At 34.7% G+C, this 21135-nt stretch overlaps 4 protein-coding genes across 5 annotated transcripts; 3 read left to right on the top strand and 1 right to left on the bottom strand.

Annotated features, from left to right (window-relative positions):
• Positions 1–325: 325 nt before the first annotated feature.
• Positions 326–9927, bottom strand: LOC113111391 (sterile alpha motif domain containing 8). 2 transcript variants are annotated; one of them, XM_026276051.1, is made up of 7 exons: positions 9777–9927; positions 6165–6472; positions 5035–5302; positions 4275–4370; positions 2669–2786; positions 1759–1909; positions 326–847 (listed from the first exon to the last, which is right to left on the bottom strand). In XM_026276051.1, exons 2-7 carry the CDS (start codon positions 6457–6459, stop codon positions 543–545), a joined length of 1233 nt encoding a protein of 410 aa, XP_026131836.1. In that variant the 5' UTR covers positions 6460–6472; positions 9777–9927; the 3' UTR covers positions 326–542. The 2 variants fall into 2 exon arrangements, with proteins under 2 accessions (XP_026131836.1, XP_026131837.1); XM_026276052.1 differs by having other exon boundaries at positions 6165–6492; positions 9777–9915.
• A 97-nt stretch (positions 9928–10024) lies between these two features.
• On the top strand, positions 10025–12657 carry LOC113111413 (dual specificity protein phosphatase 13). The gene is made up of 3 exons (XM_026276081.1): positions 10025–10447; positions 11469–11686; positions 12142–12657. Exons 1-3 carry the CDS (start codon positions 10332–10334, stop codon positions 12324–12326), a joined length of 519 nt encoding a protein of 172 aa, XP_026131866.1. The 5' UTR covers positions 10025–10331; the 3' UTR covers positions 12327–12657.
• A 701-nt stretch (positions 12658–13358) lies between these two features.
• LOC113111410 (dual specificity protein phosphatase 13-like) lies at positions 13359–16303 on the top strand. The gene is made up of 3 exons (XM_026276075.1): positions 13359–13942; positions 14625–14842; positions 15869–16303. Exons 1-3 carry the CDS (start codon positions 13818–13820, stop codon positions 16078–16080), a joined length of 555 nt encoding a protein of 184 aa, XP_026131860.1. The 5' UTR covers positions 13359–13817; the 3' UTR covers positions 16081–16303.
• Positions 16304–18743: 2440 nt separating this feature from the next.
• Positions 18744–21026, top strand: LOC113111409 (dual specificity phosphatase DUPD1). Its single transcript, XM_026276074.1, has 3 exons — positions 18744–19131; positions 19324–19541; positions 20278–21026. The coding sequence occupies exons 1-3, from the start codon at positions 19007–19009 to the stop codon at positions 20490–20492; spliced, it is 558 nt and encodes a 185-aa protein (XP_026131859.1). The 5' UTR covers positions 18744–19006; the 3' UTR covers positions 20493–21026.
• Positions 21027–21135: the final 109 nt, after the last annotated feature.

Here is a 21135-nt window from a genome sequence, read left to right as displayed (position 1 = left end):
CTCTCTCTGTGTGTGAGAGAGAGAGAGAGAGAGTGTGTGTCTGTGTCTCTGTGTGTGTGTGTGTGTGTGAGAGAGAGAGAGAGAGAGTGTGTGTCTGTGTCTCTGTGTGTGTGTGTGTGTGTGTGTGTGTTGATCGAGAGCAGAGGTGGACAGTAGAAGTATTTTACCTTACTTAAGTAAACTGAAATAGTATCTGTAGTTCATCATCTGTAGTTTCTGTGAAAAACTCTTACTTCACTACACTCCGAAGCACAATTCCATTCTTTTACAGCACCACATTTCATAAATAAAAGTTGCTGTTTTAATAACATAAAAAAGTAGTATATTTTTTTTTACTCCAGTAAATCTTTTAATTACTTTTACTTGTGTAATAGTAAGAAAGTACTAGATCTGTAACGCGATATTTAATATGAAACGTAGTGCAGTCAAAAGTACAACATTATGCTTCTGAATGTTGTGAAGTAAAACACAGACGGAGGAAGAGTCCTTCAGCACTGATCGAGAGGGTTTGGCCTCCTCTACATCCTGGTATCTGTGGAGGATCAGCCGATGATGCGTCTGAGGAAGGCGGGCCGAGTGAACGGCCAGCAGTACTCGTTAGGAACAGGGCCCTTAACGTTGCACTCGAAGAAGGAGAACATGGGGAACCAGATGCGTGCGCGGCGGCTCTGCTGGTAGGCTCGAGTGTTGGCCAGCGTGTGGTAGTACAGGAAGAGTCTGGTGGTGATGTAGAAGGCGATGAAGACGTCGATGGAGTAGTGCTCGTGCGCTGCCAGGATGAAGAAGATGCCGAACAGGTTGAGGACCCAGGAGAGCGTGTGGATGGAGTTCCAGCTGCGCGGCGTGTCTGCAGACGGAGGGAGGATCTCAATCACCTCAGGAATCAGTTCAGTTCGATGCATTGACAGTACACTGCATCCTCAGTTTCACTTCACATGTATACACGTTTGTCAATAAATGCAATCAGATTTGTGTGTCCCTGGAGCACAAAACCAGTCTTAAGTCTCGGGTGTATTTGTAGCAAGAGCCAAAAATGCATTGTTTGGATCAAAATTAGTGATTTTTCTTTTATGCCAAAAATCATTAGGATATTAAGATCATCTTCCATGAAGATATGTAGTAAATGTCCTACTGCACATATATCAAAACGTCATTTTTGATAAATAATATGCATTGCTAAAAATTCATTTGGACAACTTTAAAGATGATTTTCTCAATATTAAATTTTTAATGCATTTTTAAATTTTTGATGCATAAATCAAATTAATCCAGGGTCACAGGTTTTTCAACTTAGTGGAGTTACCCCCTTCAGATTTCATTTTTTATTTTTTCAGCTTTTAAAGTAGTTGGAGCATTTTTAATGACTCGCACAAAGCACGTATACAAATGACATCAGAAAAGCATCAATATGTTATGGTCTGTTACTGAATCGTGCATTGCGATGCATCGTAGAAACGATTAATTTCGAGCTAAGTAGCTATGTTTCCATCATCCCTATTTATATGCGCATTTTAGGATATCGGGCAAAAAAAAAAAAAAAAACATTGGATGAACACAAAAAAGTGTAAATAAATTCTACAAATGCCCCCCAAAAAACTAAATAGGATAAAATTCTTAATATGGTAAAACAAACATGCAGATTACATACATTAAATAATGATTTTGTTCTCTTTATTTGCACGTTTTATGCAATATTCATATTTTGTGCATTTAATTCGTAACTTTGGATGGAAGCACAGCTATTGTGTGTCTACTTACACTCAGTGACGAAGAAGTTGAGCATGGTGATGACGACGGTGTGTCCGCTGAACATGTAATCTCCACACGTCTGCACTCCGGTCAGCGTCATGCCAAAACCGCTCCATATGGCCACGGCACGCTGCAGCTTCGCCCATATGTCTCCGTACATCTGACACGGACAGAAACACAGAGCGAGTGTAAAAAAATGACTTCATTTTCAGCAGAGTTTGCAGTTAATAACGAGACAAGTCAAATAAGAATAAAAATACACAGCACACGAATAAGACAAAAAGTCTTGTCTACAACATTTTGTCTAGGTCATGCTTTATTTCTTAAAAATCACAAGAAAAAAAAAATGTAAATAAATTGTAGTACAACGTTTATTTTTACTCTCATTAGAATAAGTATTAAAAAAAATTTGACAAAATAATAAAAAAGATAAAGGGGCACCATAATGCAAATTAAATAAAAAATTTAATCTAGTTCCAGATCATTGCAGAGTGTTCAGGAGTTTTCTAAAGCTAATAATTAACTCAAAGAAATATCTAAACAAAATAAAATAAATAATCTTTCCAATAATTAAAACCATCAACACTTTAAAATGGATGCAGCATTTTATTTGTTTAATTGTGTGTCAAGTGACTATTAAGTGACATCAGCAAACTATGCACATGCAAATGTGTTGTTAAATGATTAAAATATTAATATTATTTTTATGTATACCTAATATTCAAAGTAAATCGATGAAAATATTTTAGGACCAAAAATAATTGTGATGAGGCACAGGAATGGAAAAATGCAAAAATGCGTAAGTAATGCAATCTCATCCTTACGCAGCATGTCTTTCAGAGCAGTCTTCATGTAGTTTACTGGGTTATGGATCAGAGTGTGTGTGTGTGTGTGTGTGTGTGTGAGATTATGTCCACACCTTCCCAGTGCACTGCAGGTGTTGTCCCGGGACAGAGAGAGATGTCACAAACATAGTGATGCAGCGCAGCATGAAGACCGTCCCCATGAGACTACACAAGCGCCTCAACAGGATGGACCTGACAGAAACACAGGGTCAGCGATAAAAGCATCTTTGATGGCCTGACCTTAGCTTTCTGTGAGCGTCAGATGAAGAGATGCTGCTTCTGTTGCGATCCAACCCTAATAATCTCAACACACATTCCTGCTAATACCGTGCATGTTTCACTGGTCCGTATTATTCTACAGTCTTCACTGAGTTCTGAAATGACTTTCATTAGACTAATGTTGGAAATGGTTTGTTTGGACAAGAAAAAACACACACTTTGTGATATTTATGCCAAGAGAGACAAATAAATTATTTCTAATTAATCCTGGAAATTGTGTACGAGGTGTCCCATTTTGGTGTCTTGTCTTTAGAGTTTAGTACTTTATGCAAAAAATCACATGCAACAGCTTTAAAAATATATGCATGCATTTATTTTGTAAGTATATATTGTGCGTATATGCATGCATATATTCTGTGAGTGTATATTGTGGGTGTATACATGCATATATCCTGTGAGTATATATTGTGCGTATATGCATGCATATATTCTGTGTATATGCATGCATATATTCTGTGAGTATATGTTGTGCGTATATGCATGCATATATCCTGTGAGTATATATTGTGCGTATATGGATGCATATATCCTGTGAGTATATATTGTGCGTATATGCATGCATATATTCTGTGAGTATATATTGTGCGTATATGCATGCATATATTCTGTGTATATGCATGCATATATTCTGTGAGTATATGTTGTGCGTATATGCATGCATATATCCTGTGAGTATATATTGTGCGTATATGCATGCATATATCCTGTGAGTATATATTGTGCGTATATGCATGCATATATTCTGTGAGTATATATTGTGCGTATATGCATGCATATATTCTGTGTATATGCATGCATATATTCTGTGAGTATATGTTGTGCGTATATGCATGCATATATCCTGTGAGTATATATTGTGCGTATATGCATGCATATATCCTGTGAGTATATATTGTGCGTATATGGATGCATATATCCTGTGAGTATATATTGTGCGTATATGCATGCATATATTCTGTGAGTATATATTGTGCGTATATGCATGCATATATTCTGTGAGTGTATATTGTGCGTATATGCATGCATATATTCTGTGAGTATATATTGTGCATATATGCATGCATATATTTTTTAAGTTTATATATATGCATGCATATATTTTAAGTATATATTGTGCATATATGCATGCATATATTTTTAAAGAATTTATTGTGTATATGCATGCATATATTTTATAAGTATATATTGTGCATATATGCATGCATATATTCTGTGAGTATATATTGTGCGTATATGCATGCATATATTTTTTAAGTTTATATATATGCATGCATATATTTTAAGTATATATTGTGCATATATGCATGCATATATTTTTTAAGAATTTATTGTGTATATATATAAGTATATATTGTGCATATATGCATGCATACATTATAAATATGTGCATGTGTTTGTTACCTGTGTTTATGAAGCAGCAGGACTAGCAGCCAAACAGAACAGAGGATCACGCCACAGGCCTCAGCCATTGCAAACGCCCAGGGGATTCTGGGTACACTGGAGGGAGAAGAGAAGAAGGTGAAAGGTCATAAAGAGAAACAGAGCAGGAAAAAAACAAAATCCTCCTCCAAACAGATGGTGATTTATGTTGTTATTTTATGATGTTTCTGTGCAGAGAACAGTGCTGCAAATTAGCTTATGATTCTTTCAGGAAATACAGCTTTGAGTCTTATGCAAGTAATAGAAATAGCACTAGTCATATTAGACAATAAAATGTTTTCTGTAATGCATTTACAGATTCAAAAAAGCCTGCCTTTCAGAACACGCTTTGCATTTGAAATATTCCTATAATGTCTTAATACTTACATTCATCAAGAATGCATTCATTAAAGACATTTATGATGTTACAAAAGATTTCTTTTTCAGATAAATGCTGTTCTTTTGAACCTTCTGTTCATCTGTCAATCCTGAAAAATAAAATGCATCAAGTCTGCATAAAAATATTGGGTGGCACGACTGTTTTCAACATCGATAAGAATCAGGAATGTTTCTTGCTCCTTCTGAAGGATCATGTGACACTGGGGAAATGATGGAGAAATCCCAGCTCTGATCACAGAAATAAATTTCATTTTAACAGATATTCACATAGAAGGCAGCTATTTTAAATAGTAATAATATTTAGCATTTTTCTAGTTTTTACTCTATTTTTTGATTGGATCACCTGTCCAGGAAGATGTCCGGCAGCGGCGGGTACGTTCTCATGTCTGGCACTCGCTCGTGGACGATCACCATAACGAAGGAGGTGAAGCCGAAGACGAAGACCACGTAGACGGAGCTGATGATGGTCTTCCAGTACTCAGGGTCCAGTCTCCTCGGCTGCTGCTTGTATTTGCCGTTGTTGTATTGATGATACTGATCATCACTCAACGTGTCCAACACGGCATCGCAATCACGCACAGATTCACCGTTACACAGCCAGTCCACTCCAGCTGAAACACACCAAACACACACACTAGATCTAGATCACTTTGCATATTTGAAATGACTAAGTAAACGGAGAACTAGACATTTAAAGAAAAATGAAATAAATCTGAATGCTCGAGTCATTTTATCAACCAAATCCATCTTGCTTTTACATTCAGAAACACATTCGCTCCAAAAGTCCCATTGGAATACATTTATTGACTACTTGTTTTACACAAACGGAGAATGAACTTCGTAAATACCAATTTGTGTTCTTATACAGCTTTAGAAGACATATATAGTGCATAAATAATGTCTTTTATGGAGTTTGACATGTTTGTAGCACTAATGGTTAAATTATTGTGCTGTTTGTTTAATAAAGCGCTTGAAAGTCCACTTAAAGTCATCCTTTCTAAAGTCACAGATCTGACTTTACTTGGCGTATTTTAAACAAATAAGGTGCTAAACGGTAAATAAGATACTTAAAAGTCAGGAAATGACCTTCAGTGAAATTAAATAAAACACTGCACTCTTGAAATTGTGGCTCCGGTGTCATTTTATCAACCAAATTCATTTTGTTTAACAGTTAAGTTGCTGATATTTTCTTCAGTCCTATCAGAATACATTTATCTACTACATATTTCACTCAAAACTAGAAGTGAACTTGGAAAAGTATCATAAGTACCATAATATGTTTATGTATGGCTTCAGAAGACTTTGAACATAGTGCTTTTAACAACACCTTTCTGTTCTTCTGCGAGTCTTTTTGGAGCTTGACAGTAAAACGATTGTGTTGTGCTTCAGCCGTCTGTAGAGTAAGTAAACTCCTCTGAAAAATGAGGACTAAACAGGCACCAAACTTGACCAAAACAGGAAGAGAAAGAGCACCTGTGCTGTTCTGAGGCGAGTGTCCGTCGTAGGACAGCCCGAGCTCCTCTAACACATCAGCGTTCTGCTTCTGCAGCTTTCGGAGGGACACCATCAGCCGTTTGATGTCTCCCAGGACCTTGAGCTCCAGCGGAGGAGAGCGCAGGTCGTACTCGCTCAGCGTCAGCAGGCTGGTCCCGTCCAGACGGTGTTTGTTACACAGCAGATCCACGTAATCGCAGAAGCCCTCGTCACGCAGCCAGCGGCCCACCTGCTTCGGGGTCCAGAGCCGGACGTTCCCGGCCATCTCTCGCATCCTCTCCCAGGAACTGAAGACCGAAACACCAAACTGAGACGCCAGAAGCAACAACTTGTGTCATGCACTGTGAGATTTTAGTCACGTCTGCTCACCGAGCCTGCATTAACTTGATCCAAAATACAGCAAAAGCAGTAATATTGTGAAATATTAAGGCTATACTGTATATTAAAGTTCAGTGATGCACAGCTGTATTTCCAGCATCATTCTTCAGTGTCACATGATCTTCAGAAATCATTCTAAGATGATGATTTACTACTCAAAAAATATTTTTTTACATTTTATTTTCAATATTTAAAATGGTTAAGGATTCAGAGAAAGATCCAAAGTTCAGCATTACTCTAAAAAAACTATTATAATAATAAATAAAAATGTGTTACACTGGAGGGCAAGGGTTAAATTATAGAAAGTAATACTTTTATTTAGCAAGGACGCTTTAAATTGATCAAAAGTGATGATAAAGACATTTATAATGTTATAAAGATTTCTATTTCAGATACATGCTGTTCTTCTGAACTTTCTATTCATCAGAGAAACCTGAAAAATGTAAACTACTACTATTTCTACTACTAATAATAATGTTTTTAGAGAAGTAAATCTTCATATTAGACTGATTTCTGAAGATCATGTGACACCGAAGAATGATGCTGAAAATACAGCTGTGCATCACAGAAATAAATTACACTTTAAAATATATTCACATAGAAAACTGTTATTTTAAATTGTTAAAACATATCACAATATTAACTGTTTTCCCTGTATTTTGGATCAAATAAATGCAGGCTCGGAAAGCAGAAGAGTCTTTTTTTTTTTTTTTTACATTAAAAACCTTGCTGTTCAAAAACGTTTGACTGTTAGTGTTCATGCACTTAACAATAGCGTATAATGCGTTATTCTTCATCTTTGCACCACTTTTGAGTGGCACATCACATCTAGATGTAAACTGGAGTAAAACAGGCCACATTCACCGCACAGGATCTCGTGATTGTGCACTACTACAGATCTGAAGCACTGAACTCCAGCTTTGCTTCTTGGCTTGAGCTTTGATTATCTGGCCACTAACCAACTCGTTCATTAAGGATCAGTCTGAGCATGCTGTATTTTTTGGACGTGAGAAACCGCCTGTACCCGATGAACCGTGTGGCGAAAACGATGAAAAATGCCAGATTTGAAAGAGTAAGATGCTGTGGATGCAATTGCTTTAAAAATAAATTGCAACACAATACTCGCATGCAATACTTCCCTTATTGTCCCTGCCAGCACTGAAACTCATTACATTTTGCAAGATTTCTTATTAGGATCAGCTCATTTTATTGACACGACGTCTGAAGCTTGGTTCGGCCAAAAACAAGTCACTTCCTTGATTTTGTTCACTTATGCTGAGCTTAAAGTTTCATGAAGATCAGACGTTGCATTACCAAATTATAGATCAATTACTTAGTATGGAAGACAAATGTATTTGCTCATAAATGCAAAATAAAAAAAAAATAAAAATGTAATTTATCAGACACTTTGAAAGCATTGATTCTCAAGATTTAAAATTAGACAAAACAAGCATTAAAATAAGCTCAAATAACTAAGATTTCATTTCAACCCCTTAATTTGAAATTAAAAAAAAAAAAAAAAATTTGATCAAAGAAATAATAACAACAACAAAAAATGTGACTTATCACATTTTTTTTTTTTTTACACAGTGTTAAGGGCAATTCTTGTTATGCCAATGTACTGTATATATACACACACATTTTTTATTGTGTGTGTATTTTATTTATAGAAATAGCGAGTAAAAATATCTGTACTTGTTTAAATAATGGATGACTGGAAAAGTTATGCAAATTCATTATTTAAAAATAATCCAGAAAAACACTTGGATCTTAAAACTTCTGGAATCCTGGAACTTAATGGTCAGAAACTATGACCTTCAGAGCTCAATTACTGTTATGGACAACAGGAGACAAAAAGGTCAAGAACCGCAGGCTTAGAAAGAGTTGCATCTTGTTCTGTTCTGAACCTCGGTTCATTAGCTCTCAGAAAACACTCAGCGTGTCGGACGTCTGCTAGCTCTGCTCTAAAGAAACGGATCCGTGATGTTTAGAAACACAACTTTCAGAAGGCACAAGCACACTTCCCACCCAATATAATGGTTCATTTTACACCACAGGAACAGAAACAGCTCTCTTTTTTTCGCTGATGTCTGTGTTGTGATCAGTGTACGTTTTGAAGAAACATCCTCTTTTCCTGATTGAAACAGCCACAGATCTACTGACACATCGGTAAAAACAGCTGCACGCTCAGCAGGACACGTGTTGACCGACCGTCTAACAGATTTACATCATCATGCATCCTCAGTCTTATGACAGTGCAGTGACTTCATAGACTTTTTTTTCTCCCCCAAAAAGATGCTGAAATACAGCTTTGAAATACAGAGATGCATGTGAAATCACATCTGAACACGTGCATGTCTCTATCAGGCTTTGCATAGTTTAAACAAATAAGACTAAACATCATATTTAAATGTCAGTAAATGACCTTCACTGAGACAAAGACAGTGACCGTGTTATTTTATCAGACAAACTTATCCAAGTTGCTGATAATAAATATTATTTTTCAATGCTATCAAACTAAATGTACTTTTAATCGAAATTGGAAAGGAGTTTAGAAAAGTATACTATAAAAGTAGATTATATATTTTGTATGGCTCTAGAAGAAAAAAAAGTGCATAAGAAAGTCGAAGCCACGCCCCTCCGCTAACCACGCCCCCCGCGCCAAAGCTTAATAAAGCCGTGTTATCAGACGCAAGAAAACAACAGTAAAGTAATATGAGCCTGATAGTGAAGTACTCTTAGATATAATTATGTCTCTCAGCTCGTTACACTAAGGATTTTAATCAATACCCGATACAGAGAAGCTTGCTGATAAGAAAAAGGACCAATCACAACCTGAATGAATGTGTGTCTCAAAACCTTGTGAGCTGTCTACTTAGAAAGCATTTCACACAAAATGTTGTTTAACTAGGTTAGATTAACAACTGTTTTGTGATATCTGAAGCTAACTTGCATCATTAGATATCGTTAAATCATAACACAAAACACTGAGAATCACTAAACGACATGAATATTCATCTCGCCACTTTCAATCTGCAAACGTCTTTGACTAAAGACACTCATAAACCTATCACAACTATAAAATAAAACAAATAACGAATCTGAAAATGGATTTAGACGCCAGTTACAATTCATCACTCATCATTAATATGATATTTCAGATGCTACAAGTGTGTTAGCATGCTAGCGGTTAGCCAGCTGCGCGTCACTTACGTCACACAGCAGATTCTTCGGTCCGAATCGCGATAAATCTCCTAAATGTCACTCTATCGGGACGTTTGTGGTAAATCATCGCGCCCTGACACCGGGACAGGAGCACAGTCGATCTGAGAGACAGCTGTGTGGAACTGGAAGTGTGTGTCAGAATGTAAATACTGCAGCTGACGTCACTTCCGCTGCCGAGCGCACAGCGACATCCGCTGGCCAGTGATGGAATTACATCATGCGGCGCTGCTGGGCTTCTCAGTACTTGAAGTTATGGCTTCTCAACCTGTTTAGTCAGCTTTAATTTGTTTAATTAACTGTAATTAAATCAACATTGTCTAAATGTGGTTAGTGTTCATGCATAAGGTGATTGTGCAGTTAGTGGGGGGTCCTGGGTGAACTCTAGTGCATTGCTAAATGTTAATTTTAGAAGAAGACCAGCTGCAGCTGCTCCTGTCCCTCTTCAGATTAATGTATCCGCTCTTACTGGACAGCAGCAGATATTAGATGAGACGTAGAGGATCAAATTATATCATAGATAGAGATCCACGATGAGTCTATCTGATGGATGATAGCCGTGAAACACCCTCCATCAAAGAACTGGAGAAAATACTGTTCGGAGGGAAGAGGAGCGGAAATCATGTGGATGAAGTTTGGCCCAACCTTTTCCTGGGTGATATGTGAGTCACAGGGTTATCACTAAAACTACAACCACGGTCATTACTTGGAAGAAAGTAAACATTAACTAAACATAAATTTTTAAAACATATAGTTTCCAAGCAACATTTCTCGTTTTCATACGGAAAATAAAATTAATAAAACCTGTTATTTCATTATTGAGTTATAATTTTATATATATATATATATATATATATATATATATATATATATATATATATATATATATATATATATATAATATGAATAAAAAATATGAATATTCAAAGTTTCTATTGTTATATTTTTAAATTGAGATTTATAAATTTTGTTGTGTAAAAAAACTGTATAGACATTTAAAAATCAATAACTAATAAAATGATAAAACAACACAATTACTAAAACAAATTAAAATCAAAAAGAAAATGTAAAAATAAATATAAGTTAATAAAATAAAAGTTATTATTTACATAATAAATGTGTGTGTGCTGTGTTTAATTATTATGTATATATAAATACAAACACATTCAGGATATATTTTGAATATATATACTTTTATATATTTGTTATTATATTATATATAAATATATTTAATTTATAAACATGGAATATTTTTCTTAAATATATAAATGCATGTGTGTATTTTTGTGTATATATACATAATAAATATACACAGTAAACACACATATAGTATGTAAATAATAAAATTTTTTGAAATGTATTTCAGTTTTAATGTTTAAACATTTTTTTATTTGATATAATATTTTATATTAATATAAGTTATTTTAGTAACATAATGTTCCTAACTAGCCAGACAGCATTTTTGGCAATGCTAGGCAAGTTTTGCACTTTCAAATCGACATAAAGTGGCAAAAAAAACAAAAAACAATAGAAAGGTGAATGTAAAGGAAGAGTTTTTGCCTTTCTCCTAATCATACACCACATTAATCTCTCAGCAGCATTATTTTCTAGATGAGTGTGATTTTATGTGGGTCGTAAAGACTCTGAGTGCTGTTTTACCAGCTGTATATTACTGATCTGCAGGTGTGTGGCCAACGATCGCTTCAGTGTGTGGAAGCTGGGCATCACTCGTGTCCTGAACGCAGCTCACGGGACGATGCACTGCCAGGGGAGCCACCAGTTTTACGGCTCAACAGTCGAGTATTACGGCGTCCCCGCTGACGATTCACCATCCTTTAACTTGTCCGTCTATTTTCACCCCTGTGCTGATTATATAAAGCAGGCTCTCAGTTCTCCAGGAGGTAAAACCATCTCAACTTGGGTTTGCACTCTTTAACCTTTAACCTTTAACATCTGAAGAACCTTTCTGTTTCACAAAAGCTTCCTTCTAGTGAAAGATAAGGAAGAGAAGGTTCTTTTGCCTGAATGCATCTTCTATGGCATCGCTGTGAAGAACATTTAAAGCACCTACCTTTGTTTTTAAGAGCATTCGATCTAAGTTAGTCACTTAGCAGATGTTTTTATCCAAAAGAGACTTACAAATGATGAAATTAAAAGAGCAATGCTATGCAAACTGCTATAAGAAGTCTCAGTTAACTTAACACAGTAGAACAAAGTGCTAGAGTTAGAGGGTCAAATAAAGACGGAAGAGATGTGTTATTATTGAACAGAAATCGTAAAGTCTAAGTGCAATGTTGTTCTGTTGAAGCTGAAGTCCAGATGTTTGAGATTGTGTTTCTGTCTGTTTTGTCTTCAGAGCGTGTTCTGGTTCACTGTGCGGTCGGTGTGAGTCGCTCGGCGTCTCTGGTTCTGGCTTATCTCATGATACACCAGCGTCTTTCTCTACTGGAGGCGATTCAAACAGTCAAAGAGCACCGCTGGATCTTCCCGAACCGAGGCTTTCTCAGACAGCTGCGGGCTCTGGATGCGACTCTACGCTGATCTGAATCCTGCATATAAACCCTAAAAACATCCCAGCAGCTCCAGCCGGGGAGAAAAGGGTCATCGCTTATAATAAAACCATAGATGATCCACTTTGGGCTCCCTAAAGATCCTTTCAGCGAGCAGTTCTTAATGCAAACATTTTTAGTGTCAATATTTTAATAAACTAAAGAACATATTTCCACTAAAGAGCGGTGGATGTGGAAGGTTATCTATGGAACTATCAGCTGAAATAAAGTACCTTTGTTTTGAAAAGTATAGTGGTCAAATTTAATTAATTACTTAAGATTTATTATATATTTAACCAGTTAATACATGCAACATCCCAAAAGTCCCCATTATAATTTATATAATAATAATATATATATATATATATATATATATTTTTTTTTTTTTTTTTTTTTTATTAAGCCATTTTTTCTTTTTCGTTTTTATTTAGTTGGGTGTCTCGTTATATTTGCGTAGAGCCAGATTGATTGATTTGTTTATTTATTGTGGCTTTAATCAAACTCTTAATATTTCAAATATTCACTATAATAAAAAAATAAAATAAAATAAAAAAATTATTCTTATATTTTGGTTAATTTTGTACATTGGTGTGTTTTGTTATATTTTATTATGTTTTTTTTTTTCAATTTCATGACCAAATGTTTATATGATTTAATTATAATATTTAACAATATTTTTGTAATAATATTTCAGAATTTCACTCAAAAAAGAAAAGAAAATTTGGACATGATGTACTCAATGTCATATGAATCTTATGTCATTACAAAACTGTGTAAACTTAATTTATTTTTGGGTGTTTTGTTATATTTGCCAACAGATATTTATTTATTTATTTGCTAATTTTTATGTATTTATTTGTTTGTTTATCCACTCAGTTTTTTAAACTAGCATTACCAACATTTTAGAATTTTTTTATATATTTAAATTGTATATATATATATATATCACTCAATAATAAGAATTCACCCAGAAATTAATTAATTACTCACCTACATATCGTTACAAGCTTGTGTAACCAGTCATTTTTCTTTACATTTTTGTTTTGTTCTGTAGTACATTTGCATGTTTTGTTATATTTGCACACAGATTATTATTCATGCTTGTACTTTTTCTTCAAAAGTTCTTGTACTGAGCAGAGCTGCATGATTTAAAGTGCATCACTTTCTGGATCTGAAGGCAAAAGAGAAACAGATTTCAGAAGATTATCAGTGAATAATGCGCTTTTAGGAGTTTGTCAGCTGTGTTCTCATTATAAACTATGAAAGAAAGCATAACAGAAAGAGTACTCAGATCAGATCTGTCTGTTTGCAGTGGAGTGTGTGTGTGTGTGTGTGTGTGTGTGTGTACACCATGTCTCAGTATCTCCTCACTGAAGCACTAAATCGGGTGACAGCTGTTGTGTGGGATCACGAGTCCGGAGCGCAGATCATTATAAACACACTCTCTCTTCATCTGTTTGCTGGGTAATTCAGGAAAGAAGCGATGGCCCGTAAATTGAGCAGGAAAGAGTATCTGTCGGTCAAGGACCTGGAGAAAGTTCTGGACTCATGTAAGTTAAACTTGCACCAAATCGATGAGGTCTGGCCAAACCTGTACATCGGGAACGTGTGAGTACGAGCTGCTCGAGTCTCCGGTTTGACAGCTGAAAATATCATAATTCATACTATTTTAAATGTGACTACTTCACAACACTGATCTACATATTGAGTCTAACGTTCACAACACATTGTACTTCCATAAACTGATGCATTTCTGAGATAAAATAAGGCTGGAGCTTGATCTATCATTGTATTTTTTAGGAAAATATTTTTGGACATTTTATCCATCAGAAAGTGATTTGTATGGTGAGAGTTATATTAAACTAAAACTTTAAAGATTGTAATGTATTACTTGAAATAGCATTATTATTTATTTCTATTTTTTTTATTTTTTATAAAACATTTTATAGGCCTATTTAGATCAAATTTTAAAAAAAATCTATAATTATGAATAATTAATTTATTTCAGCAAGTTGCCTAGGCAGTATTTCTACTAGAAATATTAAAAAATAAATAAAAAAATAAATAAAATGTACAAAAAATAAATAAAAGATTAACCTAAAATTAAAAAGAAATTAAATAAATCTTATTTATGTTTTACCAATGATGCTAAAATAACTTTTTGGACTGGAATGGAGGTGAAACTAAGTAAACCAGGCCAGTTTTGATATTGATATGTGACCACAGAGCTTGCATTTTAATCCCCAGTCATTTCTAACCATCTTCTACTGTATATTATTTTTCCCATCAGAGGAATAGCACAGAACCGAAGTGCGCTGCAGAATCTGGGCATCACTCACATTCTGAACGCCGCTCACACCAAGAGAGGAAGCATCGCGGACCAGAACTACTACGGCACTAGTTTTGTGTACTGTGGGATCCCCGCTGACGACTCCACACACTTCGATCTGGACGTTTACTTCAAACCGGCAGCAGATTTCATTCACAAAGCTCTCAGCACTCCTGACGGTCAGAAATCACTCACAGAAGACAAACAGCTTGTGCACTAAACATGCTCCTGGACTTACTGTGTGTGTGTGTGTGTGTGTGTGTGTGATTAATCAATGCATGCTATTCAAAATAAGAAGTCTTCATAATCTGCGATAAAAATGTAAATGCACTGCCACTGAGAAGACTTTAATTGTCGGGTGACTTCATATGTGAAAATGGTGATTTCGGATAAATCTGTAGCTGATGCAGCTTTTCAAAAAAAAATATTGAGAAAATCAGCAATCATATCAAATAGATATTTTGTCAGCGCTTTTGTCAATTTTGACTTGCAGTGCATTACTAAAATGAGTTGCACATTATTTTTATTTTTTATTTTATTAAAAATATTTTTGTCTTGATTCTAGTAAAAATACCAAGAAATAATAATTCAAGGAAATTCACATGCACATGTAAAGTGCTCACAAACTTGCATTAAAAAATGCTTTTTAAATACTTTTATCTGATCTGTTCATCAAGTTGCATTAAATTAATGAAAAGTGCTAGTGAAGGTATTTATAATGTTGCAAAAGATTTATATTTTTAAATTAATGCTGTTTTTTTTTACTTTCTATTGATCTGTGAATCCTGAAAAATCTAATGCATCACAGTTTCCACAAAAACGACTGATAAAAATCAGAAATGTTTCTTGAGAAGCAAATCATTATATTAATTTCTGAAGATCATGTGACACTGAAGACTGATGCTGAAAATACAGCTGTGCATCACAGAAATTAATTATAATTGAAGAAAAATTCACATAGAAAACAGCTGTTTTAATGGAAATAATATTTCACAATTTTACAATATTTTTGATCAAATAACTGCATCATCTGTGAGCAGAAGAGACTCGTGTTCTTGAACTCCTCTGCGGTGTCTGTAGTAACAGCTGTATTAATAGCAGTGAGCTCAAGGCCTTCAAATGAATCATTGCAATGAATTGTGGGTGTTATTTTTACCATGCAACGATGTCTGTATGTAACCAGATCTCTGGCTTCCTCCTTACAGGAAAAGTTCTGGTGCACTGCATCATGGGAATGAGCCGCTCCTCGTCGCTGGTGCTGGCGTACCTGATGCTGTATCACGACATGCCTCTGCACACGGCCATACGGCGCGTCATCCAGAAACGAGCCATCTATCCCAACAGGAACTTCCTGGCTCTGCTGCTGGACCTGGACCTGCAGAGGAAGAGGAAGCACAGACGATGTGTCCTGCTCTGAGCAAACACGATGAACGGTCACCATACATACAAGTGCTTCAGTTCTCCACAATGAGTACCAGAACATACATGCAATCAATATGTGATGCCTACAGTAACCTGGAGCTTGGACCAATGAGATCTGATGGTGGGCGGAGCTTATGCACAAGAAAAAGTCATTTTCTTTTCTTAAAGGAATAGTTTACCATTTGTTTAAAATGTCCTCACCCTCAAGTCATCCAAGATGAGTTTGTTTCTCCATCCGTATTAGGAAAAAATTAAGCATTTTATCAATGGATGCTCTGCAGTGAATGGGTGCCGTCAGAATGAGAGTCTGATAAAAACATCCCAATAATCCACAGCACTCCAGTCCATCAGTTTACATCTGGAGAGGACACAAGATAAAACAAATCCAGCATTAATATATTTTAACTAGATTTTGTTTAAGTCTCGTCTATTAACACACAGCGTTGTGCCCTATGTAGAGCGTCTCAGTCGGTCACTTGTTAGGCTTCAAGCATCCAATGAAAGCAATCGAGATATCTGACATAGTTCATATTTCAGTGGGTTTTGGATAAATACTGTGAATTTTGGACCTCGGTGAAAAGCTTGAACATGCACTTCATATGCAAACATATCTATGCACTTTCAGAGTAATATATTAATGGCATTGAGCAGTTTAGTAAACATACAGTCACTCACACAAACACAACACACTACCTCTTCAGGACCATCACACACTGTACACAACAGGACCAAAACACCACAGATTCAGATACTGTACATCACATTAGGTTACACATTTTTAAAGCTTAAAATAAATATACTTTTATTTTATATATATATATATTTCTACATAAAATGCATAACCGACTGCTTTTAAATTACTACAGGAGAGAGTATACAGCCTAATAAAATGACTAAATATTTTAATAATGGAACAATGACTAAGCATATTTAAATATTTTAGATAAACATTATTAAAACGAACACCCTTTGTCTGTTTTATTTACTGAGACTTCGGTCAGCCTTGGGTTGTTTTATAATGCGCTTTTTAAATAAAACAATGACATGAAAATAATTTATTTTATTATAATGTATAAAAAAATAAATAAAGATCATCTTTATGTCATGTTGATATGGTATTTTACTGTACATTTTATTTCGGCAGTTTTATACACAAATGAGTTCATTTGTGCTGTTGGAAAGCTGCTTTTACTGGAGTTATGATGCAAAAAAAATCAGCTTTGCATCACAAGAATAAATTATATTTAAGTATATTAAAATGCAAAATGGTTGTTTTCAACTGTAATAATATCTCACAATATTACTGATTTTTGGAACTCTAAAGAACTTTAAGAGACTTTAAAAAACATTACAAATCTTCTCAACACAACATGAGTCTGTTTGTGCTTGAAAATATCTATTTTAGATTTATTCAGATAGAGACATCATATGCAATAGTTATATTGTGGTTTACTGATTAATATTAGTATTTTTGTCTTGTTTTCCAGTACAAATAACTAACCAATCTTAAATCAAGACACATAAATATTTCTAGATTTAAGAATGTTTAGATATTTATCAAAGAAAAGTTAATGAGAAAAAAAAAAAACATCAGCAACACTAATGCAGAAAAAACTCTTTACTGTTATTAAAAACTATAATAGTCTCCCAATAACTGGCACAATGGTGATTTCCTAATGAATTTTTAAAATAATAATAATAATAATAAATATATTTTTAATGGGAATTTGAGTGATAAAACTGTAATAAAAAAAAAAAATGTTAATGCAAAATATAGCCTTTATCTTTATTTAAGATTTCATTTAAAAAAAAGAATGATACAAAGATAAATCTAATTTTCTTCTGTCTTAATGCAATATGCACTCACTAATCACAAATACATTAGATACAGTAACACAATTACTCACATGAAGAACGATTATGAAAATTCCCTGGCAGAAATGCAGGATTCAGAAACTGATGGAATTAAATGAATTGATGCAGGATTTCATTTCTCAATTAAAATTAGTTGATGCATTTTCTTTCGTTGTCTAAAATTCTGTTATTCCTGCTAAATGTTCAGAGACACAATAAAGTCACATTCACAGTTTAACACTGTAGTGCTTTCAGAACAACAAACAGGAGGGAAGGGGTTAAAAACGAAACATCAGTGCAAAAGTTATTTCAGATTTATAAATATTATGAAGATTGTGCACAATAAGACCAAGAATGTACAAAGTTTATAAAAAAAAAAAATATATATATTTCAATTATTAAAATATATTCATGAAAATAAAAATATATATGTAATCAGGACACCAAGCCTATAGAAATATATTATTATATTTCCTATATTGAAATATATAAAATAATATATTATTAAATAAATATATTATTCTGTTATATATATATATATGAACCTCAAACTCTGTTTTTCTTATATATAATAAGAAAAACAGACTTTTAAAATAATAATAAAATAAAATAATAAAATTTTATATATAAAAATCTAAAATAGCTATATGTCATAATGACATCAAACTTAATAGTTTATACAATATAACAGAATTTAACAATTAAAAAGCAGATTTGTTCAAATATATATTTTGAAACATTTTCTATTATTTTATCCATGAAAAGAACCTATTTAAAATGTGAACCATCTCTACCTTAATGAACTTCTATTCAAAGCTCCTCAGCTGTGCGTCTGTTTGAGTCTCATCTATATTTACCGACACGCAAAGAGGCCAGAAGAGAGACACGTATCACTTACTGCATCACACTCACACAAACACGGCTCTACGTGGACCACAGACCCGGCAGAAGAAACAGAAGAGCAGAGAAACGTGTGAGTTTGACAACACAAATAACAAATGACTTTATGTTCTCACAGTACATCCAGCTCTATTACTTCAAAAGATCAACGTACATTAAATTAAAGAATGAGCACACGGAATGTTGGATACGAGACTCCGCCCATCTGTGACCTTTTGACCCTCCTGCTAACGAACCGTCGACCCTCCAGCGCTTATAATGAAGTCTGGCCCAACATCTACATCAGTGATGCGTGCGTATTACTCCAATGCAACACTTTTAGTCTCCTAATGTGTGTTAGCTAACTCAATGTTTGTCAATGTTTCTTTTTATTTCTACCACATGTGGAGCTCAGAACTCAAATGCATGCAATGCTATTGGTAGACGTTTGTGTATAGGTGAGATTTGAGAGCTACTGCTCAGAATGAACTCTTGATTCTCTCAGTGCGACAGCGAAAGACAAGACACTTCTAAGACATCTAGGAGTCACTCACGTGATCAACGCCGCACACGGACCCGCTCACATCGACACCGGAGCTGGTTTCTACACAGACACAAACATAGAGTATCACGGCGTGGAGGCACCAGACAGCAAACACTTTGACATCGCACCGTTCTTCCACCCAACAGCCGGTTTCATTCATGAAGCTCTGTCTCAGCAGAGTAAGACATTGTGCACCTCCAGACCTTTTATACCATGAGTTTGCATGATGCATGTTTCACTTGTGATGTGCTATTAGTGCACTTCTTTTAAACAAAAAAATAAGAAAGCCTACTGTCTTATGCACTTCTCAGAAATACACAAACAGAAAAGTATAGCCTACATATGCTCTATACTGTACTTGAACCTCAATCTTTTGATTGTGATATAGTTAAAAATACAGTTAAGTGTTCTATTCATGTTTAGTGGTGGCTTATTAAATAGTTTTTTACTAAACTTGCACGCTCAAGTCCGCTTTGGGGTAGAATAGTTTAGGTCAATAAAACCGAAAAAGAAAATTCACAACTAAAAATGACAAAAATAGAAGTTTATTAAGAGTATGCTTAAGAGTTTACTTATTTAAGGTATTGATTTCAGGGATTGACATATTGGGGATATTATTGTGTTTAGGTGTTTAAAACCGCCTTCTAGGAATTCTAGGTCGCATTGTGAATGATTACTCCGTGACATTATTACAAATAAAATAATGTTTAATCAAAAAACACTGAACAAAATGACAAAAAAAAAAACACTTTATAAAAACCAATCAATTCCTAAATTTAAAGATGCACTCTAGTTTTTCTTGTTGGATGAATATCGTGTTTAAGTTGAATCCGTTTGATGTTTTATAGACATCGATGTGACGGGTTTGAACAGGTTTAACCTGAATGTGTGATGCTAGTTTTCTCTGTTTTTCAGGAAAGGGGAAGGTCTTGGTTCATTGTGCCAGAGGAGTGAGTCGTTCAGCGACACTAGTTCTGGCGTATCTGATGATATACGAAAAACTCACCATCGCAGACGCCGTCAGTGTAGTTTGTGCCCACAGGAACATTTTACCCAACGCTGGATTCCTTCAACAGCTCCGTCAGCTGGACTCTAGCCTCAATCTGCAGAGAAGAGATCAGATTAATTAATATAAACAAAGAGGAATCTTTAATAACTCATTTAAAGGAATAAATCACCCGAAAATGAACATTTTCTGAAAATGAGCTCAAGTTCGAGTTTGTTTCCTCATTGGAACAGATTTGGAGAAATCATGTTACATCAGTAGATGCTCTGCAGTGAATGGGTGCCGTCGGAATGATAGTCCAAACAGCTGAAAAAAATAATCCATAAATAACCCACACCACTTCCGTCCATCAATTAACAAGTCAATATTCAAAACAATGCTTCTTTAATCAAAATACATAAAGATATTCGTTCAGGACTGTTTATACAGTAGCTTGATCTGTGCAGATTTCTCTCCTGATTCAAAACTATTTTTTTTACTTGACAAAGCAATATTATGGACAAGAAAAACACACACTAAGTGATATTTATTCCAATAGAGACAAATACATTATTTCTATTTCTGGAAATTGTGTACGAGGTGTCCCATTTTGGTGTCTTGTCTTTGTGCAAGAGTTTAGTACTATTGCAAAAAAATCACATGCAACAGCTTTAAAAATATATGCATGCATTTATTTTTTAAGTATATGTTGTGTGTATATGCATGCATATATTTTGAAAGTATATGTTGTGTGTACATGCATGCATATATTCTGTTAGTATATACTG

Source organism: Carassius auratus, chromosome 12 (genome assembly GCF_003368295.1).
Source record: "Carassius auratus strain Wakin chromosome 12, ASM336829v1, whole genome shotgun sequence".
NCBI lineage: Eukaryota > Metazoa > Chordata > Actinopteri > Cypriniformes > Cyprinidae > Carassius > Carassius auratus.
Note: the sequence above shows the minus strand (reverse complement) of the source record. Positions and strands in the feature narration are given on the sequence as shown.